This window comes from Rosa chinensis, chromosome 4 (assembly GCF_002994745.2).
Source record: "Rosa chinensis cultivar Old Blush chromosome 4, RchiOBHm-V2, whole genome shotgun sequence".
Taxonomy (NCBI): Eukaryota; Viridiplantae; Streptophyta; class Magnoliopsida; order Rosales; family Rosaceae; genus Rosa; species Rosa chinensis.
The window spans coordinates 45,777,705-45,802,036 of record NC_037091.1 but is presented as its reverse complement, the minus strand read 5'-3'; the positions used below and the strand labels follow the sequence as shown (position 1 = coordinate 45,802,036).

The following is a 24,332-nucleotide window of genomic DNA, read 5'->3' as shown; positions in this document are numbered from 1 at the left end:
TATCATTCTGTCCGGTTCATGAAAGTTTTGACCCGTCTGAGGGGAAAAACTCGATAATTTTAATACCTTCAAATTTTGGAATTTCACTTCTCCGAACAAAAATGGAATGCTCCATACTTGTAAAAACAAGAATGAAACACTTTTTACTTGTAAAAGTTATTCCACTTGTGTCGTGTAGATGTAGAACCACACCAATGATTGTGGATTGGCCAATTCACTAGACCAAAAGTTCATGTTGTTGTTACCAACACCCACCAGCACCATCACTAGTTCACCACCATCACCATACTAGCTTTTGAACCCTTCAAACTTGTGGGCAGGCTAAAGCCTTAACCACAAACCTAAAGGGAAAGCCCGAATTTAATATGAATGTTAAACAATATTGTTTGAGCCCAAAATTATTCTTGGCAAGATCCCTTTAAGGGGTTAAGCATAGCGGGCCGATATCTGTAGCCTAAAAATAAGCCTATTTGGATTTGGGTTACAGCTTCATTCATTCCGAAATTCATGAGGAAAACGAGTCCTTATTGGAATCAAGTAGCGGAGATTGAATAGGAAACTTCAATCAATAATCCTTCTATGGTAAGGAACAGTCGAAACCCTAAGATATAAATACCAAGTTTAAAGGGCGAAAAAAGAACAACTCCTCAATCAATCGCACAGATTATCAAAGCCTCTCCGGAGCAAACCTACTTGCAACCTAGTTGCAACCTAGTGAAGCAAGGGTAACGCCCTCGCAACCCAGCGAAGCTAAAGATACGCTTTTGCAAACCCGTGCTTTCTCCAAACTTCCTAGTGATTGCTCTGCTCAACCTACAACGTTGAGTATCGATTCAGTGACGCGAAGAGATCATAACACAAGTTCTTACCAGTAAGGCAAGAAGTCCTTTTCTGGAAGGCAGAGAAAAGAACCTGGTGACGAGGTTGGTGCTCTCCTCGTCCACAGCGTTTGAGAAGAAGTCAAGTCAAGGGATTCCCCGACGACTGCACCCCACGGTGCTGGCACGCCTGCGCACTCAAAAGAGACAGTTTGCACCCAGACTGGTTTTGGAGCCAAACATTTTGGCACGCCTAGTGGGACTTTACATAGCGACGCGATCGCAACCATTGGGAAGTCAAGCGCAAACCCTTACCAAAAGGTTTACGTAAACTGCCCTAAACATAAGACCTCCAGTTACAAGCCGCACTCACGTGCAGACTATCGTGGTCTTTCAGACGAACAGGTGACTGAAAGGTTCTCACTCAATCCGCAATCATCCGACATGTCAACTGAACAAGGCGGAACTCCCCAGCCCGCTACTGAGGGTGATAAAACCCCTGTCGTCCAGCCTAATGAGGCTGGCAACACGTCCAACACCACCCAAGTAGTCGGGGGCGCGGAGATGATTGAGCCCTATGTGCCTATTCTTGTCCCAGAGAATGCTAGCATAGAGGAACGGCTTGCTATCTTTCAGCAGAATTCTACTTCATACAACGAAAGGACAAGAAAGGTCTTGGCGGCACAACAAAAGAACATGGATGAGCTTTAGAAATCAGTCCAACAAGAATCACAGCAGACCCGGGAGCAGTTGGCCGACATGACCAAGCAGAACCAAGAAAACCACAAGGTGCTCGTGGATATGATTAACGATCATAACAAACACATCTCTGCTGACATCGCGACCCAAGCCAAGCATATTACGTCAGAATTGGCGGTTCTTCGCAACGAGGGATCTAATCTCGCGACCCAGGTCGCCATGCAAAGAGCTGAATTGGACCAGGCTAAAGAGGTTCTGAACAAGGCTTTAGGAGATCCTGGTGCCATCCTTGGCTCGCTTGGTCAACCCTCAGGCTCTGGTAAATATATACCACGTAATGCCCGTGAGAAGGCTAGCAGCAGCACCGTTACGCCATCTGCAACGGTCACTGCCTCGTCCACTAAAAACAGGGAAAAAGCTCTGGTGATTGGTGGTAAAGAGAAGTCTACACCTCCGGCAACGCAGAAAAGAAAAACTTTGAAATTAGGCGAAGGCACTCCTGCCGATCCTGTCGTGTTTGCTCAATATGACAGCGATGGGGCAGAGAATGTTTACCAGGAACTTCCAGGAAATTATTGTGGCATTGACCAGGCATGCAATCCAATCAAGATAACTGCTCTAGTAAAGGATGTGCCCACATCGGCGGTGACTCTTCAACAATCTGCTATTCCCCAGACCATTTGTCTGGAGGAAGGAACAGCGACCGCTAGCTAGGCCGCACCTCTCCATACTGCTCGCCAGACTATGGCGATTCCTCCGCCTCCTAGCCCAGATTATGTGAGACGCAAAGAGGTTGAGGAGATGATCAGATTGGCTAACCCTAGGGCCCACCTTGATGGAGTTTATGAGGGGCCTTTTCCGCCGCATATAATGCTCGCTCCTTTCCCCAGAGGCTATAAAAATATCATATTTTCTACTTTTTCAGCAGAGGATACTGAGAATGCGGCAACTCATCTGGTCAGGTTTAGGGTGCAATGTGGCTAGTATCAAAATGATGACATCCTCAAATGCAGGATCTTTGGTACTTCTCTTTCTGGAGCTGCTTTTAGATGGTTTTCTAAGCTCCGACCAAGATCAGTGGCAGATTGCCCAGCAATGGAAAAGCTCTTCCGAGAAACTTTTGGAGCTATCGAGCCTGAGGTTGACTTGGCTTTTCTCACTCAGATGGCCCAACAGCCCACCGAGTCTACTGTTGCTTATCTCCAAAGCTTTCAGATTCAAAAGGCCAAACTAAGTATGATATTGCCTGAGAAAGAACTAGTTAAGTTGGCGATCAAAGGTCTGGAACCACGCCAGCAAAAGAAGCAACATGGCAGCATGATCCAATCAATGGGAGAGCTTATCACAGAGGTGGGAAGCTTTGAGCATAGCCTCAGAGAAACCGACGCGAGAAAGAATGCGTCCAAAGGTACCTACGTGCCCGGAAAACACAGTGGCCCCCCTGAACTGTCAACCGGCCACCTATGATCCCTATTATCAAGGTGAAGAGGTTTTCCAGGATGAAGATGATGAAGAGGACACTGAAGTCTCCGAATTTGAGCTGTGATACGCTCAAAGCAAGCGCATAATTTAACCCTGAAAATGTCATCGTTAGTATATGATAAATAGGGATCGATCTAATCCGGGGATTGAGGGTACACCTGTCAATGTAGGATAATTAAACAATTAATAAAGACACAAAGTATATTATTTACAAAAATAAAATAAAGTATATACATAATTACGAAATTAAAGGGGGATTTAGGTTCTGGTTTTCGGAAATAAATTAAGCAAAGAAAACAAAGAAAACTATACAAACACAAATACAAGGATGAAATGAGAGAAACAAAGACCAAAACCAAAATTATAATCAAATTTGATTCAACCCTAATATTGTTCATCTAAGTCATGAGAAGGGAGTTGATCATGTGAAATATTCAAAGCAAATAATTTCCCATATTTTACTTTTCAATGCTAATTAACCTAAGTGAAAGCACAAAGACTAATCCTATCAAACATGCATTCAAGCTCTAGAAAGCTAGACAATCATAACATGTTTAACGCATGAAACACATAGAAAGGCTATCAACCCAAGTGTGCAACTTAGTATGAAAAAGTCCACCTAATTGCAATCCTCTTCAATTAAATTCGATTTTTGCCCAAAACCTTTACTAGCTTTCGATTCAAGTTACACAAAGCAAAAAGTTGATTCATGTTCTTAAATCTAGCATCATTCATATAAAAACCCTAAGTGTTTCGAACCACATAAGATTAAAATACGAAAGATATCAATTAAGCAAATTTAATCAAACAATTCTCACAAAAGCAACTACGAATTACAATATAGGAGTCGAAATTCTCATTCAATTTTATAAATTTCAGAATTAAAAACCTTGCTCAAACATCAATGTCAACTAAAACAAAACCAACGAAATTCAAACAAAGGTTACAAAGTAGAGGTCGAAGTACACCGTGGATGGAAGATGAGAATGGATGATTTTCGTTGGGATCCTTGAAGCTTGAAAGCAAGTCTTCAATGGTGGATGGTGGAGGAATAGGTCACGGCTCCTTCTTCTCCCTTCGGCCTTGCTTGAATTCCCTGGCTTGCTCTAGAGGATGGGGAGAGGATGAGAGAAGCTCACGGCAACAATGTGTATTTTCTGAATTTTTCTAAAGTGTTTGGAACCCTTCTCAACGTCAAAGAGGGGAGTATATATAGGAGCACGGCTAGGGTTCACAAAGCAATCAGAAATTTCCACATAGCTTCCACCAATGAAAATTCGCCAAGTAAGCTTTGTGACGTAGTCCAACCAATCGTAGAATGCCAAGTAAGCCTTGTGATGTGGTCCAACCAATCAAAACTCTCTAAAATACCTCCCTAATATTTAATTGCCGAAATTCCTTGAAATTATTCTGATTTTCACGTTGGCATCACACAAAATTAACTCTCCAAGAATATTTTCCTTCCTTAAAAGTCTCCCTAGAAAATCTCATGGCTTTGTCTTTTATTTTCCATCACAATTTCCACGTAGCTTTCCTTCTTTTCCTCTTGGATTTCACGGCAACAACTCTTAAGTCTCCCACAAATATCTCCTTTGATTTATTCCACTTGAAATTCTCAATCAATCACCTTAATTCCCAAGTTGTCACCTTGTTTTCCTCTAGGTATTTCACGGCAAATTTAATCCCCAAGGAAAATGTATTTTCCTTTTTTAAAAACTCTTCCTTGAATCTCTCCTTGCTTTGGACAGCAAAATACAATAGGCATCCGAAAATATCACAAAACCCTAGCTTCTTTGGGCCTTCATCCATTTTTGCCGAAAATCCAATTTATTCTAGAGAGTTCTTGGGCTTCTTTCGTCACCTTCTTGCCATGTCATCTTCTAGAGTCTTCATGAAGCTTCTCTCATGCCATGACACTTCATTATTTCGATTTCCATTCTTGGTTGGCTCAAGAGTCCTGTTTTGGCAGGGTTTCCTTTTCTGGATAGGGTTTCCTGGTTGAAACAGGAAAGCCTCATTTCTACTCATTTATGCAGCCCTTTGTATCTCATCTTGTCTCCCTCCCACGTTGACTAGCTCATCTTTCCATTTATGAGCTCATTTCAGCTCATTTATTCCAAGGACCTGAAAATAGAAGCTTTCTAAAATAAGAAATGGAAACTTTCCTAAACTAAAATGGAAACTTTCTAAAAATGGAAAATAGAAACTACAAAACGGAAACTTTCTACAATTAGGAACTTTCCCAATCAAAGAATGGAAACTTCCCTAAACAGAGTTTTATTAAGGAAATAATGCAGAAAATATAGGGAAATAACAGTTAAAACGTCGCATTAAAATGCTCCTATCAAGCTGACGGGGAGGAAGAACTTAGCCTTGAAGCAGTTGAAAATATCTAAGGAACTTGTTAAGCTCAAATCTGTAGCCTTCACCAAACCTGAGTTTGCGGCATATACATATGATGCCAATAAGGCACATGAAATTTTAGATGAGATGATTGCCGCGAAGATGGTGAAGACGGATTTTGGACCCTTCCCTCGTCCAGATCAGCTGAAAGGAAAAAAGTACTGCAAATTCCACAACCTGTAGAATCATAACACGGCTGACTGTGTAAAACTGAAGGATTAGATTCAGGTATGGCTCAATAATGGTAGTCTGCAAGTGGAAACTCCGTCAACAGCGGTAGCGCTAGTAGACTTGAACCATTTTCCCGACACCGGGGTCAATATGGTTGATGTGAATTGGACCAAGAAGAACCAGAGGAAACCAACCCTAGATTTGACTACAAGGGGTCTAGAAGAAGACAAGGATGGGGTCCCAGCAAAGAAGAAGGCTAGACCTGTCGGCAAGGCCTCACCGGTGGTCTAATGTTCACGATGCAAAGAGGAATGTGGCATCCAAGTGTCACATGAAGAGGCTGAACAGATATTTCGTTTTGGCTCTTTCCCGCCAATCAAGTGGGGTTTGCCATCGCAAAATTATCAACCCTCTAGTCCAAGAGCAAGCGACAAGATGGAATCACCACCATCCCTAAAGGATTCCAACTTGTTCAAGAAATTGAAAGCGGCCGCGGCCGAATAGAGCCAAGAGGGAAAGGCTAGGGACAAGCACAAAGATATCCTGACCAAGCCATACATTCCGCCTTCTTCGACCTCCTCCATCAAGGAGGGCAAATGGTACACCAGGGAGAAGGGGAAGGCGGTAGAGATCAGCCCTTCTAAGAAAAGGAAGCTACAGCGCAGGTTTGGGGAGGCCAAACGAACACTAGAGGCTCTGGATCAAGGACTGATCAAGCCTTCGTAATTGGTCAAATCCCCTTAACAATATCAGAAGGAGATGGAGGCGCTAGCGGCTAAGCCACTGATGGCTCCCCACAGCTTTCAAAAGCAAGTAAACTCAGAGACAGGGACACCTAAGCCCAGTGTTTTCTGTAGGATCACTAAGGAAATGACACCACCACCAGCTAAGATGGAGAGCTCGCCCACTAGACGGCCACGTGTCAAGCGTATGTTGTTTCGCGAGGAGCCTGAGACTAAGTTTTCAGTCTTTGAGAGACTGGGGGGCAAGGACAAGCCTTCAAATACCTTGCAGTGGAAACCTAAGAAAGTTCAAAGTCTGGTGGTCGCGCCCTCTAAGCAGGTCCCAACAGATAAACCAGAATAGGACCCACCAAGGCAAGTCACCGCGATAGTGAAACACGGACAAGAGCAAAAGCTGCCCCTCGCGGACGAATCATTGGTAGCTCTGGTGGCTAGGCAGTTCAACACTGACATACCGGTCGATGAACCCAATCTTAACCTTGAAGACGACAAGGATGAGATAGAAGTGGTTGACACCTCCTGCAATATGGTTTACGTACTTCCCACGAAATATGCTCTGCTAGTCGTTGCGCAGAAGTGTGCAGAAATCAAGGAAGATGCTGAACAGCCTTTGCAGATTACCTCAGCGGCAACAACACCTATTGAAAAGGTGGTGTTCCTCGAAACTGAGGACGCCAATAGCAAGAAATTCTTCATAAGCTTTACGAGACCCGCACCTGCTATGGTTCAGCACATGCGGCCTTTGTATATCACGGTGGATATTGGCAGCACCAAAGTTAGCAAAATCATGGTCGACACTGGAGCTGTGGTTAATGTCGTTACTATAACGATCATGCAGCTCCTTAGAATCAAGAAAGAGAAGATACAGTCCACGTCACTCACGCTTAAGAACTTCGCAGGGACGTAACAAAGACGTTAGGCTTACTATTCCAGCGTATCAAGGTCGTTCCCGCAGAAGGGGTTTATGCCTTCTTTATTACAGATTGTTACGCGGCCTACAGCGCCATTCTAGGCCGGGATTAGATTCATCGGAGCTATTGTGTTCCTTCCACTCTCCACCAAGAACTGATTATGTGGAACAAGGTTACTGATAAGGCTGATCCTCGCCCATTTCCTGTGTCCGCGAATTATGTAGATGCTAGGTACTACTTGGAGCCAATTTCTCCATTGCAGATTAGTGGCATTGACAATAAGGGCCGCCCCACAGGGGTGACGACCTTTGAATTGGCACAATGGGAGCTCACACTCGCTAAGGAAGACCTGGAAAGGTCCGGCCATGCTGTGCCTAATACTTTTAGTAATTAATGGATTACGACCTTCCAGAGGAAGGGATAGAAGCCTTCCATTCTTTATACGAAAGGCTATCCTCGTACTTGGTGGTTAAATAGGCCTATGATCAAGTCGCGACCTTAGAAATAATCGATGAGGAATTCTCTGACCATGAAGGGGAAGAAGAAGAAATCCAACTCGCCCCAGCGGCATTGGATGATACACCTCCGAAGGTTAGGGACCCTACCAAAAAGGTCAATCTGGGAACAACTGATGAGCCCATAGAAGTGGCTATCAACACCTATTTAGAGCCTAGCGAGAAACAGAGGCTCATCGACTTATTGCTGGAATACAAGGATTGCTTCGCTAAAAAATACGAAGATATGCCCGGCCTTTCACCAGACTTGGTATGCCATCAGCTGCCAACATTCCCCGACAAGAGGCCTGTGAAGCAAGAGCCGCAAAGAATGAACTCTAATACCCAAGTTCTGGTCAAAGAGGAAGTTGAAAAAATGCACAAGTCAGGCATTATCAGGGTGGCCAAGTACAATCAGTGGCTGTCCAATATAGTTCATGTCCGCAAGAAGAATGGAAAATTGAGGGTCTACGTGGATTATAGAGACCTTAACATGGCTACAGCTAAAGACGTCTATCCCATGACAGTCGCGGATATGTTGGTAGACGCAGCAGTGGGATATGAATTGTTGTCCTTCATGGACGGCACGATAGGGTATCACCAGATTCTGGTCGCAGAGGAAGATAGACACAAGACTGCTTTCCGCTGTCTAGGGCTCGCAGGCATTTTTGAATATGTGATCATGCCCTTTGGACTGAAGAATGCTGGGGCCACATATCAGAGAGCTATGAAGCTGATCTTCCACGACATACTTGGGATGATTTTAGAGGTGTACATTGATGACGTAGTTGTGAAGTCTAAGAAACGAGGGGATCACATCACGGACCTCAGAAAAGTTTTCGAGTGCATGCGGCTACACCAGCTCAAAATGAACCCCGCTAAGTGCGTTTTCGGAGTTCAGGCAGGCGATTTCTTAGGATTCATTGTTCATAAAAGGGTCATTGAGGTCCCTGAGGATAAGGCAAATGCGGTTATCAATGCATCTCCCCCACGAACGAAGAAAGAATTGCAGCGACTGTTGGGTAAGATCAACTTCTTGCAACGATTCATCTCTAGCTCTGCAGGTAAAATCCAACCTTTTTCCCCATTGCTGAAGTTGCAGGGACAAAATGAGTTTGTGTGGGAACCTAAACATCAAGAGGCTTTCGACAAAATCAAGGCCTATCTGGCGAGCCCGCCAGTGCTTGTTCCTCCCAGAGCTGGATTTCTATTAAAGTTGTATATTTCAGCAGCTGAGGCTTCCATTAGTAGCCTCCTCGCTCAGGATGATGAAGAGGGCATAGAACACTCTATCTTTTACCTCAGTAGGGCACTCACAGATTGCGAAACGACGTACACTCCAATGGAAAAGCTGTGTCTTACATTGTACTTCTCGGCATGTAAATTGCAGCACTACATGTTATCCTTTACTACTAGTATCATTGCTCAAACCGATCTCATCAAGTATATGCTATCGCGGCCTATCCTGAGAGGTCACATTGGCAAGTGGGTGCTCGCCTTGTCAGAATTTTCGCTACAATATGTCCCACAAAAAGTAGTAAAGGGGCAAGCCATCGCAGACTTTCTGGCACACCACCTTATGCTGGACGTCCCCGCTGTGAGAGATTTAGAGGTCGTCGTTGAAATTTTAGATTGCCCAGACTTGGCGTACTTACGGAGTACGCCGCGCTATATCAAGCCACTGTCTCACTGCAACCCTGGGTCCTATACTTCGATGGCTCACGAACGGATACACTGGCAGGGGCGGAGTCATCTTGGAGAACGCGGCCGGCGATCGGTTTTCTTACTCATTCCAGTTGGAGTTCTGGTGTACTAATAACTAGGCGGAATATGAGGCCCTCATTGTTGGCCTAGAGGTGTTTGCTGGAACTCGGAGTCAGAGACATCCAAGTACGCGGCGACTCTCTGCTCGTGATCAATCAGCTTCGCGAGAAGTTCAGGTGCACAAGCTACTTGCTCGCACCATATTTGGATCGCGCACTTGAACTTTTGGTCCAATTTGATGACATGGACTTAGAACATATTCCTCGCGAGTGAAACTTCGCTGCCAATGAACTCGCTCAGCTGGCTACAGGCATTACCTTGAAATATGGGGTTCGCGAGCAAATTCTCAAGGTCGAGCGACGCACGCTGCCTTCGTGGCTTGCACGACCTGACCCGCCAGAAGAACCAACCGTAGCAGTTTTAGATCCTATTGACATGGATTGGCGACCCCTTTGATAGCTTACCTCAAGCAGCCAAATCCTACTGCAGACAGGAAGATCCGTTTTCTTGCACTAAATTACTTCCTCAGAGGTGACGAGCTGTGATGACGTGGTGAAGATGGCAGAGACTTCTAATGTGTGTATGGCCGCGAAGCAAAGCGATTAATGCGGGAGGCACATGCAGGTGTTTGTGGAGCCCATCAGGCGGGTCCAAAGATGTGTTGGCTAATCATGAGGCATGGGTATTATTGGCCCAGTATTTTGAAGGATTGTGTCACTTTCGCGAAAGGGTGCCAAGATTGCCAGGCACATGGACCAGTCCAGAACTTTCACAATATCCCCATGTAGCCTATTATAAAGCCTTGGCCTGCGCAAGGCTGGGCGCTGGACTTGATTGGAATGATTCACCCTCATTCTTCTCTCCAGCACAAGTTCATCATCGTCGCTACTGACTTCTTCATGAAGTGGGTAGAGGCTGATCCTTTGAAGGAGGCCTCAGGTGCCAACATTCGACAATTTATCTTTCAAAATATTATTTGCAGGTTTGGCATTCCAGAGGTGTTGGTTTCAGACAGGGGGGCAGCATTTATGGGACGCAATATGTAAGAGCTTGTGGCTGACTTGGTATCTAGTTAATCCATTCTACCCCTTACTATGCTCAATCTAACTGCCAAGCAGAGGCCAGTAACAAGGTTATCATCACTTTGTTGAAAAAGATGCTTATTGAAAATCCTCGCCAGTGACATGACATATTGTATGAGACACTATGGGCTTATCGCACTTCCAAGCGGAACCCTACTGCCACCACACCCTATGCTTTAATGTTTGGTCATAATGAAGTTCTACCTTTGGAGATCAATGTTCAGTCCCTACACGTCCAAGATCAACATCATTTGATTGGTGAGGATTATGTCCAGGCTATGTGGTAGGAGCATGAAGATCTTAGCGAGAAGCGCTTGGAGGCTTTGAACAGCTTAGTGATGGAAAAGCAATGCATTGCTCGCGCCTATGATAAGCGGACACGCGGGCGCAACTACGGGGAGGATGACCTTGTGTGGAAAGCAGTCTTGCCATTCGGCGAGAAGTTGACCGACCGCAGTAAATGGACTGATCCGCGTTGGGAATGACCCTTTGTGATTCACCGAATTCTCGATCGCGGGGCTTTTCACCTTAAGGATTTGGATGGCGAACTCCATCACAACCCAATCAATGGCAGGTTCTTGAAGAAATATTACCCAAGTGTCTGGAAATTTGAAGATCCCCCAGACCCACCTATTCCTGGGTCAAGAGGGCAAACATAGTCTTACTGTGTTCACGTCCTCCCTTACACTTAGGCCTCCTCAGTGGCCCCATTCTCATGTATTCACTTCACCTAGTAAGATTAGGGGGGCAACATTCTATGCCTACAGGCATTGTATCCGCGGCCTTGTTTTCTCTGATTGTTCTTTTGTTTTCTCTAATTGCATTTAAATTTGAGAAATTTCTTCAATTCTTTTAACAATAAGTGTTAAGAGTTTGAGAACGTTTAACATGGCCTATACCAGAGGCCTTACTATATTATAGAAAAGTAGCGAAAGAAGTTTGATTGTATTCATAAAGTGGCTTTGCGGGCAAAAGCAATACAAGTACATTCGCGAAGGTTACATTTGCAAGACTACAAAGCCAAAAGTGGTTGAAACATTATACTTCAGATCTTCTAAGAGCTTCTGGGTTGTCTGTTAAGAGGGCAGTCAGATGGTCACTCTTCCTCTTGCTCTCTTCACCCTCCTCATATCTGAGCTGCAGCTGCTATCGTTTGTACTGCAAAGAGAGGGAAGGAAATAATCCATCGCAATCCTTCCAGTTGGTTATCCTCCGGGATGAAGGTGGTCATCAGAGGAAAGTGCAGCCCACTGCCCCATCTCCCTCCAGGACAAAACGAAAGTTCGATCCGGTAAGTCCAGGAGGTAGGGCATCGAAGAAGAGAGTACAGCCTTGGGTGGCCTCCAACGTACCCTTCTTCGATTTGCTCCGCGCAAGGGAACCTAAGGAGAAGGAATCCTCAGAATGTGGTATCCCGCGTTAGGAGCGTCGCGTGTTCTTCAGCCTAACTAAAACCGGTGAATCCCATCCAGACTTTCTAAGGCCAAAGACATGCGGCTAGACCTGAGATTAGGCCATAAGGCCTACCCAGGACTTGAGATTAAGCCATAAAGCCTAAGATCTAGAGGCTAGAAGTGAGATTGCAAGGAGAGGATTTCATAAATAAAGGAAGAGCAGTAGGGTTTGTAGGGTTATTTCTAGATAAGCCATAGTGGTGTGCATCCTCACTTCCACCAAGCACAGATATTTATAGGGCCAACCTCAGTGGCCTCAGCCCTTTGATTGATGGTTGAAGTAGATTCAACGCCATCAATAAGAATTGAATGATGTGATATCAAAAATGAAGGAAATTGAGGACGCGTGGGAAACGGAACGGTATTCAAGGAGGTAACCGCTACGTTTCGAGATTATCTTTTAAAACCGTTTTAAATGCGCAGTTAAGGCAAAGTTGAACACTGCATTGCCTACAAAATTTAAAGAAGTATTTGGGCCAGCAAAGTGGGCTAAGTAACTAAATAATATTAATATTGTTCATACAAAATAATAGGCCAAATACTAGAGGCCTAAGAGTCCTCGGCCCGCATAAGTTAGACGGAGGAAATGCTCGTCCAGGCGAAAGCCAGCGTCAACGGCGGCTTGTTCGGCTTGTTGTACTTCTCCGAGAGCTTGGGCCAGGTTTTGAGATAGCGTTTCAGAAACGGCTAAGGGTTGCTCCAATTAAGGCTCCTCATGGGCGAGCCTGACCATCACCACGGCTAGTTCAGCCTAGAGTTCCTGGATCTGAGACTGAAGATGGTTCTCCACGAGCCTCAAGTCTCATCTAGAAAGTCGCGCAGGTTGTCCATTTGTTGGGTAAAGGCTTGATAATGGGCTTGGGCCTTCCTGGCTTGCGCCGTCGCAGCCATTTTCTCATTAAGCCACCTAGGGAGGTCATCTAGCAGCTTCTCTATGTCGTGGAACTGGGCCTCAGTGATGGCGCCCTTGCGGAGAAGTACCCGGAGGTACTCTAAAGCTCTAGTGGGCGCGCTAGGTGTCAAAATATCAGGACCCAAGAGACGGCGAAGGCCTTCTCTAGTGTCATCTACAACTCCAGGGGGAGTCACTTCAAGCACGCTAGCCAACCACTCTAATTTAAATGGAGGAGCTATTTGAGGTACAGGAACAGCGATAGGGGCCTCAAGAGGCTCCGCGACATGAGCTACCTCTGGCACTGGCTCAAGGCTCACTCCTTCCCCTGCTTCAAGTACTTAGGGGGCAAGGGGGGTAGGTTCCTGGACAGCTACATTTTCACCAACTAGTTCAGTGGGGTTTTCACCAACTATATCCTCAGCAGCGACAGCCATCTCCTCGTTCTGAGCAGAGTTCTGACCCTAAAAAGCAATGTTAGAATATCAGAGAGTCAGGATGGGGGCCAAATTAAAGGTGGCTATGAGAGGATATACCTGTTCAACAACGGGCTTACGAGGAGTTTCTGAAGCACTAAGAAGGACGGGGGTCTCTGCTGCCATTTGTTCCCGGACAACCTCGACAGTGTCTGGAACTGAGTCAGGGGCTACTTGCTCCATAGTATTAACCACAGCTAGTTGCTCGTGAGGGGTGTTTAGCAGTGGCACTCTTTCCTCAACCTCGGGCGAGCTGTCATCTAAAATCTCCATTGGCACCAGAGCCAACTACGAGTCACTTGCGGCATTGGCAGGAGGTGGAGGGTTGGCTGAATCAGGTGGTGCTTGAGTGTGCGAAGAGGCTTTTCCTCCGCCAACAGTGGATGATCCTTCCCCAATGTGCCTCAAGGGGCCTGTGGATCTGCGACGAACCTGCAAGCGAGGATCGGTATGGAAGGGTTCAAACATAAGGATAAAACGAAGGTTTCGGTGCTTGCTTTCAGTATGTATTACCAGTCAATCAGCGATTGGTTCATCTTGGGCCCAGGGGTCAGAGCTATTGTGCTTGCGGGCTAGAGCGGCGGCAATCTATTCAGATTAGGGGAATTAGATTAGGCTTGAAAGAGAACATTAAGATGGTTCTGTGAGGGAGTCCTTACCGTTTGTGAGTCTTCATCATCAGAGGAGTCTTTGACTTCAGGCTCTGTCGCTATGGCTTTCTGTTTCCCGGCTTGGTCGATGGCTGGAGAAGCGGTGGCTGCTTGACCACAAGAAGATGGTTGACTTCTTCGCTGAAATAAGATAGAGATTAAGAGTAGAAGCGGGGGAAAACAGGATAAGAATATATGCGAAAGAAGTTACCTCTTGTGATGGCTCGCGGATTATGATGCATGCTTGAGCAGGGCGAGGGGCTCGCTCGGGTCGCGGAGCCTGCTCTGTTCGCGGAGGTTGTGCTTCATCCTCAGGGAAGCGAGCGAGCTGTTCAGAATCAGCCTCATAAGGATACCTCAGGTCCTGGAAGAGGGTGGCGAAAAGTTCGTCATCCCTTTGCCTCCAGCAGTTAACAGAAACTTGAGACCACCAGTTGTCATAAGCCTCGGCGACCGCGTTGATGGGGATAATTTCATCAACCCAATCGAGAAGGTGGACAAGGGAAAGCATGCTTTGGGCTGGTGGAGGTCTTGTTGGAGGGCCAATTCTGCGCCAGGAGGTGTAGTAATTCCAAGCATCATAAAGGGAAATGGTACTAACTGGACCGTGCCGAGCTGGCGAGAGAAATGATTGGGAGCGTAAAGCTCGTAACTAATATCATCAGTCGCGAGCCTAATATTTGTACAGGAGATCGCGCGGCGGAAAGTTAAGCGAGCGTGATCGCTGTATTCAGGGGCCCCAGGGAAGAACCCATGCTCAAGTGGAGGCGGGAAAGTTCTACTAAGCACCAAGGCTAAGTCTGGCATCTCATCCAGCAGGTATAAATACGAAAAACACTCAGAGTATGGTGGCAAAGTGTATCGTTCAGCTCTACAGAGCCACTGACCCAAAAGTTCATCGGCCAGAGGAAGTGGTGGGATGTCGTCTCGGCTGAAGTGTGGGAAGTAGATTTGAACCCAGAAGTCGAGGATCCAGAAGGGGCCAGAAATTCCAGTCTCGAAAGGGTGCATTATGGCCTAGTAGAGAGTGCGATACAATGCACCTAATACAGCTTGACCAAGACCCACGCGGCGGCCATTGTAGAGTGTTGTGGCTAGAGAAGTCCAGGGACCAGTGAGCTTGTTAGAGGAGGTACAGAAGATGAACTTACAGAGCCAGTACTCCAGGAAGGAGATACCTCCGGTCACGTTGTGCAATTTGCGATAATGGGTCACCCATCGAGGGTAGGAACCGCTGTGGGCACCGCGACCAGCTTGGACCATCTCTGAGGGGAAGTGAACGCCGTCAAATTAACCATGCACGTATGACTCACCGTCGATTGGCAGACCAGTGATGGTGAGAATATCCAGCAATGTAATGCCTATCTGGCCAAACCGGAAGTCAAAAGTATTGTTGGCGGTGTTCCAGAAACAGAGAATCGCGGCCATCAGTGAGCGAGCGCGGGAGTTGGAAGCATAGATCGATGGTGTGGGTAATACCCGCTGCGTTCCAACTGGCTAGGTCCCTTGCTTTGACTTCGCGGTACCAAGCAAGCTCCGTCGCAAGGATTGTTTGCCAAAACCCTATCTTGGCTCTGTACTGATTGCGCCCCAACTGTTGAAATCTCCAGGAGCCCTTCTGAGGACTGGAATGGGGCGGCAGATGGGTAGGCCGTAGAAGGCGAGAGCGTCCACCGGAATAGGATCTTGAGGAGAAGGGCCCAATCTGGCCTGAGAATCAAGGAGTTCGAGCAGCAAAGGCCTTTGAACGATGGTCTGGGCGAGACAGCGAGCATCGATACTAGTTCCCCAGATATGGGCAGCGGTCTCGTTAATTTCTTCCTCCTGATCGATAACCATTTTCTTTGGTGGAGCCATTTCTGGACTTCTCGGAGAAGATGATGTGAAAGGAAAAGAGTCTAGGTTTAGGAGACTGGAGGAGTTTCTGATATGACATGTCGAAAGTGCCTGCTAGTTTGAATAAGAGATTTTGTGAGGGAAACAATGCGACGAAAAGACGTTTAGCGGGCAAATGGACGCAACCCTTCATTAATGGTCTCGTTTCATAATGAGGCATGTCGTTTAAGTCCCCTTCAATCAGTTGCAATTATGCGGGCCTGGGGGAAATGTTTGAGCCCAAAAGTATTTTTGGCAAGATCCCTTTAGGGGGTTAAGCATAACGGGCAGATATTTGCGGCCCAAAAATAAGCCTACTTGGGTTTGGGTTACAGCTTCACCCATTCTGAAATCCATGAGGAAAACGAGCCCTTATTGGAATCAAGTAGCGGAGATTGAATAGGAAACTTCAATCAATAATCCTTCTATGGTAAGGAATAGTCAAAACCCTAGGATATAAATACTAGGTTTCAAGGACAAAAAAATAACAACTCCTTAATCAATCACACAGATTATCAAAGTCTCTCCGGAACAAACATACCTGCAACCTAGTTGCAACCCAGCGAAGTAAGGGTAATGCCCTCGCAACCTAATAAAGCTAAAGATACGCTTTAGCAAACCCGTGCTTTCTCCAAACTTCCCAGTGATTGCTCTGCTCAACCTACAACGTTGAGTATCGATTCGGTGACGCGAAGAGATCACAACACAAGTCCTTACCAGTAAGGCAAGAAGTCCTTTTCCGGAAGGTAGAGAAAAGAACCTGGTGACGAGGTTGGTGCTCTCCTCGTCCACAGCATTTGAGAAGAAGTCAGGTCAAGGGATTCCCCGACAACTGCACCCCATGGTGCTGGCACGCCTGCACACTCAAAAGAGACAGTTTGCACCCAGACTGGTTTTGGAGCCAAACAAATATAATAAAATTTTCCTAAAACATACGTGCTATATATGATCAATGCAACTCGTAACAAGTCTAACTTGTGTAAACTAAGAAATAATTTTCAAAGATTGAACCCAAGAATTATTCACATGGACTAGTTCTTTTTGAAGTACTATGGAAAATAAAAAAAGATTCTCCCTTTATTTCGGTCTCCATAGTAGATTATGGCATTTTTCCGACTGGAATAAGAAATTATTTACAAATGAAAAGTCGCAAATTATTCAATCTGTGTCAGACGGCAACTTGAGCTGCTGCTAGCCTTGCAATAGGTACCCTGTCAAAGCATTTACAATTACGAATTTGATTAGTTATAAAGCGGACTTTTATTTGAATACTGGATAGTCTACATATTATATAGTCGATTTTTACTCTATGTTTGATAGGGTGTTGGTGTGACGGTATAAAGCAGAGCATTTTCAAATAAGTTACCCAGAAGAAAACTGAGAGAAAAGGAGAACCTGAATGGAGAACATGAAACATAGTCTAGTCCGGCCTCTGCGAAAAATGCAACAGAAGAAGGTTCCCCACCATGCTCACCGCATATTCCAACCTGTTTGTTCAAAATCATCATCATGTTAAGGGAAAAGATGGATGAAACGGGAAACCCTTTGGTGCTATATGGCCATGCTGTCGTTTACCTTTAAACTTGGCTTAGCTGCACGACCCTTTTCTGTGGCCATCTTGACGAGCTGCCCAACTCCTCTTTGATCCAGTACCTAAAAGCAGTGCATTAATTTGGACTGTTAGTGTCAAGAAATCAGTTTTAAGTTACTTTTCATGATGAATTTGTTAGTCTTTAAATCTATATATTATCACTAACCTCAAATGGATCATTTTGAAGAATGCCTTTGGACAAATAAATAGGTAGGAACTTGCCCACATCATCTCTACTGTACCCAAAGGTCATTTGGGTGAGATCATTGGTTCCAAAAGAGAAGAACTCTGCTTCTTTTGCAATCTGTCGTCATTGTTATGATATTAATCAGCATTATAATATGAATAATGTATTCTTCCTTATACGTTGAATATCAAAGACAACCTTACCAGCACAAAGAGATACATATCAACTTAACCTACCTCATCTGCAATCAGAGCAGCTCTGGGAATCTCAATCATGGTTCCAACCTTGAAACTCAAGGTAGTACCCATCTCAGAGAACACTTTCTTTGCAACACTCCGGATTAAAGTCACTTGGTGTCCCAGTTCCTAAGATACGAAAGAAAGAAAAAATGGATGTTACAGGAAAGGGTAACTTTTGGTGCTTTATTTAGTCATAGAAATTTCATCACTATAAACTTTTGTACAAGTAGCAAAGGAGAACCGTATTCTCGCAAATTAGCATTGCGAATAAATGAGGAGAAAAGAGAAACGGATGAACAAGAATGTGGGATCATACCTGAGGTGATCCAACAAGAGGAACCATTATCTCAGGGAAAACTTTGACACCCTGGTTGCTCATCAAGACTGCAGCCTGAAAGACCGCACGTGCTTGCATTTCTGTGAGTTCTGGGTACGAAATCCCTAGCCTGTTGACACACACCAGCAAAGGCCTTTTCATCAACATCAAGTTCTTCACTTTAGATTTGTAAACTAATATACATGAATAACTTTCATCTAAGAGAACAAGGTTTTTAAACTTGTGACATATTTCTAGACAAGGAGTGTTAACTTTCAAATGTTGGATAAGACAAGAAACGATGATTGTGAAACTATTAAGGTGATTACAGTTCATCAAAGAGACGTTTTGAGAACAAAAATTTGAGTTATTATATTAGAGAGCTAATGTTAGATTTAAGAGCCATCATACCTGCAGCCCCGGAAACCAAGCATTGGGTTTACTTCTGTTAATTTATCAACTCTCGAGTAAACATCATCCTCAGTCATGTCAGTCTCTGCAGCTACTTCTTTAACAATCTGTTCTAGGTCACCTTCTGGAAGAAACTCATGAAGTGGAGGGTCTAACAATCGGATGGTTACCGGAAGACCTGGAATGCCACGAATTTATAATTAGATAAGTTACAACTTACAACTACAAGATTATAACAAAAGTGGCCAGTCCTATGTACTTTTGTCACATAGTTGGTCCATTCATGAGTTTTTAAGTAATAAACTTCAAAGATTTATATCAAGTAGTAGAAAAATTAAGAATACCATCCATTGCACGGAAAATTCCTTCAAAGTCAGATCTCTGATATGGTAGTAAGAGATCCAATGCTGCCTTCCTCTGCTCAAGTGTATTTGCCATGATCATCTTTCTTACTGACTTAATTCTTTCCTCTGAAGCAAAGAACTGAAACATTGGAAAGAAGGAAAAAGAAAGAAACATGAGAAATGTTGATAGAGTTTCATAACTCTAACTACTCCAACATTATTTCAAAACTTAATATAGCAAGCAAAACTACAAATATATTTTGTCACAGGCGAAATGCTTACCATGTGCTCTGTCCTGCAAAGTCCAATCCCTTGTGCACCATTGTTTCTTGCTGTTAGTGCATCTTCAGGTGTGTCGGCATTTGCCATAACCTGTTGATCATTTACCCCATTTTAGAGAAACCCAATAGGTGGTGGAACAAATCAAAACCATAGAGCAAGAAAGCTATGGCACCTTGAGACGCCTAAAGCTATCAGCCCAAGACATAAAGGTTTCCAAATCACCGCTTAAAGCTGGAGGAGAAAGTGGCTGTTTTCCTGATATGACTTCACCGGTGTTTCCATTGAGGGAGAGCCATTCTCCTTCTCTAAACAAAGTGTCCCCAATCACAACAACCTGCATATCTCATCAAGACACCCAATTAATACATTTCCACATTTCCCTTCATACTTTACTAAAAGTAGTTGTGAAAGGGAAACTAGAATAATCACCTTCTCATCATCATTTACTCGGATATCAGAGCATCCAGAAACACAACATTTACCCCATCCACGAGCGACAACAGCTGCGTGAGATGTCATGCCACCTCTAGCAGTCAAGATCCCAGCAGATGCATGCATTCCCCCAATATCTTCCGGGCTGGTTTCCGTCCTTACCTAAAGGTATACAACAACCATAGTGAATTGTTATGAAACCAGAATGTGACCACTATAAGTCTTTAGTTACTTCAAGAGTACAGGCAGTCATATCCTAACTAGATATCAATATCTTTTTCAACTGAACTCCCCTATTAGGATATATTAGAAGTCTTTGGGAACTATCAATTTTCAAAAAAAGTAAGAAATCCGTTTTTGTGTTTCTTTGATCTATGTGTGGAAAAGCGAAGAAAAGGGTTAGATGAAAAAGATATTTGTTTACCAAAATGGTCTTCTTTCCTTGTGCATGCCATGCTTCAGCGTCCTCTGCACTGAACACGATTTGCCCTACTGCTGCTCCTGGTGATGCAGGCAAGCCAGTGGCAAGCACTTTGTCTTTGTATGCTGTCGGATCCTCAAACTGGTCAGAAAAAAAATTATACTTAGGAAGTCAGAATATGGCCTACATTAATATATAGCAGATATATTAAACCTATAGGCAGATATATTCACTATTTCTAAGCAATCTAAACTTTCTCTGTTTTCTGTGTTAGAAATGAGCATAAATACCTGAGGGTGTAGAAGTTGGTCAACATGTTGTGGTTCCACCATCTTGATTGCGGAGCGCTTTTCAACAAGCCCTTCATTAACCATGTCTACAGCTATCTTGACCGCACCTTTACCAGTACGCTTTCCAGTACGACATTGCAACATCCATAATCTATTTTCTTGGACAGTGAACTCAATGTCCTGTTCACCAGAATTATCAGGAAAGAAAAGTTTAATAATAATCCCAAAAAAAAAAAGACTAGATGTATACTGATAAACGAGAACTTTTACCATCATATCTTTGTAATGTCTTTCTAGAATTTCACAGTTCTCCACAAGCTCCTTGTAAGCTTCTGGCATGCAATTTTTCATGGTATCCAAAGGTTCTGGTGTCCTAATACCGGCAACCACATCTTCTCCCTGTTCAAATGCCATTCTTGAGCTATTGATCTCATAAAACTATATATAGAGTAAATAGTCTATACTTCTATCGGTTTAGAAAGAGATCATAGAGGTGTAAAAACCTGAGCATTGACTAGAAACTCCCCATAGAGCTTCTTTTCACCAGTGCTTGGATTTCTAGTGAATAGAACACCTGTCCCTGAAGTGATTCCCATGTTCCCAAAAGCCATGCTTTGAATGTTAACTGCAGTTCCCTTTAAACCAGTTATCTGATTGATGCTCCGGTATTTGTTGGCCCTCGGGCTGTCCCAAGAATTAAAAACTGCTTTAATAGCCAACACTAGCTGTTGTTTTGGATCTGCAGATACACATGAGAAAAGCCGACAAGCACAAGTTTACATACAGAATTTTTACTAGGAAAACTAAAGGTGGAAAAAATAGGAAAGACTTTGTTAGCGTTTTACTTGGTACCTGAAGGGAATTTTTGACCCGTAGCTTCAAGATAGACACTTTTGTATTGTTCTACCAGCTCTTTGAGATCAGAGGCTGTTAGCTCTGTATCAAGTTCAACTCCTTTTTGGTGTTTGTAGTTTTCCAACTTCTCCCCAAATGATGAGTGTGGAATTTCCATAACCTTCAAAGGGAAAGGAAAAATGATTACCAATGAGTTCAGAGTGCATGTTGAAGGTTTGTGTCAAATACCGACATCATGAAATGCATAAAGAAAAGCACTTACAACATCTCCAAACATGTCTAGGAAACGTCTGTATGAGTCATATGCAAAGCGCTCCCCACTTTTTACAGCTAAACCAGAAACCACCTCATCATTCAGTCCAAGGTTGAGGACAGTGTCCATCATGCCAGGCATAGAAATCTAGGCACATACATAGCATACAAATCAGTTGGTGTACAAAGTGAGGTTGTATATGCCACTAAAAATATATATTCCATTGGTTCAAAATCTCCAGCATCACGAAGGAGATTAAACATTAGTAATGAATATTATAAGTTGGAAAAAAAAACCCAGAAAAATTGAAATTGGAAGGATTCATACCGCTGCACCAGAGCGAACAGAGACAAGGAGGGGCTTGGAAGGGTCACCAAGAGTAGCTCCCATAGTCTTCTGCACATAATCCAAGCCTTCTAGTATCTCCTCCCACAAACCTTCCGGTAATTCTTTACCATTCTCCTGATACTCTTGGCATGCTTCTGTTGAGATAGTAAGCCCGGGTGGCACGGATAGCCCGATGCTAGCCATTTCAGCCAGGTTTGCACCCTTCCCTCCCAACTACAATGCACAGGCATTGTGATCAAATATAACACACTAAACATAAACTTACTAACATGTGGACTACTCTTGATAACTTTGACTGAACCTCGTGATTTTCTCAAATGGAAAGTATGGTAAAAGCTTACCAGTGACTTCATGCCCTTGTTTCCTTCACTCCTTCCCTTCCCAAAAGTAAAAACCCTCTGCATAAACAAAAAAGAAGCCTTTAGGTCAGCAACACCAAAATCACCATAAACAAAATGGATGCACTAACAGTCCAAATTTAAAATGGGCTGACAAAATGCTTATACTAAACTAAACATAGAGCATCCAACACGAAATCAATTGACAATAAGCGCGAAGTTTAGACTTCAGTACAGGAGTTACCTTGTGCGTTGTTGGAGTTCTCGGGTCCAAAACTGGTGACATCATAGGCTGGGCTCCGATCTGGCTCTGGAGCTCATTTTTCTTAGGACTGGGGTTGGTGATCCCATTTGTTATGGTAGCAACGTGAGGCTGATGCCGGGTCTGGCCGGCTCGGGTGGAGCCACCGTTCACGCCGTTGAGGAAAGAACGATCGTTGAACATTCTGTGTCTATAAGCTACCTCCGGTGAAGTCCTCAAGAGTAAACCTTTCACTGTGGAGGACATTTTCACTGTCTTTGTGTCCCTATTTATAGGCTTCCTCACTGAACTTCAGTCAAACTAATCAGTCAACACTAGTTGGATCACTGAAAGTGGTTAGATCAGGCGGAGAAATTCAAGGAATACTTGGCAAAACAAAAGCTAACAAAGCTGATATTTAGTTGAATTATGACCAAAGCCAAAGCTTAGTCCCCTCCCTAACAAACATTCCTAGCTCCCCGCTTTGCATATAGAATTGGACTGATTCTGTTAGGAAAAAACACTAAAAGCTTGCCGACAGTGAAAAATTATTTGGGTCCAAAAATTGTTTATGATGATCATATATTTTGTATATTACATAATTTCATAGAGTGAAGGACTTTTATTGCAAAGAAAATTAAAGGGTGTGTGAGAATTGGTAGAGGGAATTATTTACCTGGGTGTTTTGAGTTGCAGAGCTTCTTCAGAGAACGAAAAATGGCGGTTTGGGTTGGTTTGATATGTGACATGAGTGGACGAAAGTTATAGCGATATGTCTTGCCTCTTACTTAAACTTTTGAACTGGGTGTTTGACCATTCTGCATCACAATTAAAAATTCTAGAGGAAGGTGCAAGGTGACACGTGGCACAATGCTTCTGACATGTCAGATAAATCAACGATATAATTTCATTTACCAATAACGCGTATCACTAGAATTTATCCAATACAACTCATTAGTACCCCATTTGTTTGGAAATAGGACAAATGAGGATTATTATCTCATTTGACTTGTTAGTGATATTTAATTGATGGAGTTATAAATTCAATCCTTTAGAAAAATTTCATCAAACTAGCTAATATGATAAGGTTGATCAAGTGACTTAACATAGAACCCCTATGTCTAGCGTTCGAGTCTCAACTCTCACTACTTCGTAGCTAGTAGCTTTGAAAGACCTTCAGATTCGTGAGCTTGTAGAAGTAGCTAACCTTTATTTCAAAAATATATATATAAATATATAGTTAACTTAACCGAGGTAGATTGTTACATCACCCCTGATCAAAAGAAAAGGAAAGTTTTATCAAATTCATAAATTTTCATCCAAATGTATTGTAATAAAATTGGCGGTTAAGATTTATCATTTTTTTTATCGAAAAAGATCTATCAGATTTTTTTTTTTTGTAGAAAAGTAGATAATTTCATTAGTCCTTATCCAAGCCAGAAAGCCCTTACATCAATTTTGGTCTTGATCCAAACATAAATGGCTCAAACTCTTGAACAAACTGACAAATACCCACTTTACAAACAGATTTATCATATTTGTTTTTTTTTTTAATTGAAAAAGTTACTACAATTTCATGGGAGGTATTGCAATTTTTTCAAATATAATATAGTTTATTGACTATCTTATCCTCATATAAAAATAATTTATTTATTAATATTTATAGTATGTGAGGGCATATATGGTACTTTAAAAATTTAACCATTCTCTCAAGAATTGGCTTAATTATATAAGATAAATGCTTATAACTTGTAAAGAAAAAGAAATTGGAGTTTATTGTTCTTATTAAATAAAAGTTCATAGGAAGGTTGTAGTAAATTTTATAAAATTAAGAAGAAGTGTTTACTACTTTTATCATAAACGACGGTAA

General features: G+C 43.4%; 2 protein-coding genes across 6 annotated transcripts; both read right to left on the bottom strand.

Moving 5' to 3' along the window:
* Window positions 1–12,766: 12,766 nt before the first annotated feature.
* LOC121052493 lies at window positions 12,767–15,448 on the bottom strand. The gene is made up of 5 exons (XM_040517677.1): window positions 14,251–15,448; window positions 14,049–14,180; window positions 13,903–13,977; window positions 13,450–13,821; window positions 12,767–13,377 (listed from the first exon to the last, which is right to left on the bottom strand). Exons 1-3 carry the CDS (start codon window positions 14,548–14,550, stop codon window positions 13,906–13,908), a joined length of 504 nt encoding a protein of 167 aa, XP_040373611.1. The 5' UTR covers window positions 14,551–15,448; the 3' UTR covers window positions 12,767–13,377; window positions 13,450–13,821; window positions 13,903–13,905.
* A 1,451-nt stretch (window positions 15,449–16,899) lies between these two features.
* On the bottom strand, window positions 16,900–23,269 carry LOC112200482 (pyruvate, phosphate dikinase 2). Of its 5 annotated transcripts, none has more exons than XM_024341518.2 (21): window positions 23,139–23,269; window positions 22,466–22,767; window positions 22,225–22,281; window positions 21,863–22,096; window positions 21,545–21,682; window positions 21,280–21,442; window positions 20,931–21,166; window positions 20,698–20,826; window positions 20,428–20,607; window positions 20,141–20,278; window positions 19,714–19,878; window positions 19,457–19,618; window positions 19,285–19,374; window positions 19,003–19,141; window positions 18,659–18,836; window positions 18,248–18,377; window positions 17,929–18,057; window positions 17,672–17,809; window positions 17,490–17,567; window positions 17,310–17,401; window positions 16,900–17,125 (listed from the first exon to the last, which is right to left on the bottom strand). In XM_024341518.2, exons 1-21 carry the CDS (start codon window positions 23,209–23,211, stop codon window positions 17,083–17,085), a joined length of 2,994 nt encoding a protein of 997 aa, XP_024197286.1. In that variant the 5' UTR covers window positions 23,212–23,269; the 3' UTR covers window positions 16,900–17,082. The 5 variants fall into 5 exon arrangements, with proteins under 5 accessions (XP_024197286.1, XP_024197287.1, XP_040373341.1 ...); XM_024341519.2 differs by having other exon boundaries at window positions 17,083–17,125; window positions 22,466–22,809; window positions 23,139–23,250; XM_040517407.1 differs by having other exon boundaries at window positions 17,083–17,125; window positions 22,466–22,797; window positions 23,139–23,250.
* Window positions 23,270–24,332: the final 1,063 nt, after the last annotated feature.

Bases quoted from the DNA above. Each gene is read 5' to 3' on its own strand.
- LOC121052493 (XM_040517677.1), bottom strand. From the start codon at position 14,550: ATGCTTTCCCTTGTCCACCTTCTCGATTGGGTTGATGAAATTATCCCC. The intron at 14,181-14,250 runs GTAACTTCTTTC...ATCTTATTTCAG, and splicing joins TCCGCGAGCCATCACAAGAG to CGAAGAAGTCAACCATCTTC. The intron at 13,978-14,048 runs GTAAGGACTCCC...TAATCTGAATAG, and splicing joins ATGATGAAGACTCACAAACG to ATTGCCGCCGCTCTAGCCCG.
- LOC112200482 (XM_024341518.2), bottom strand. From the start codon at position 23,211: ATGTCACATATCAAACCAACCCAAACCGCCATTTTTCGTTCTCTGAAG. The intron at 19,879-20,140 runs GTAAACAAATAT...GTATACCTTTAG, and splicing joins AAGGAAAGAAGACCATTTTG to GTAAGGACGGAAACCAGCCC. The intron at 18,378-18,658 runs GTATGATGGCTC...GTGTGTCAACAG, and splicing joins CTTGGTTTCCGGGGCTGCAG to GCTAGGGATTTCGTACCCAG.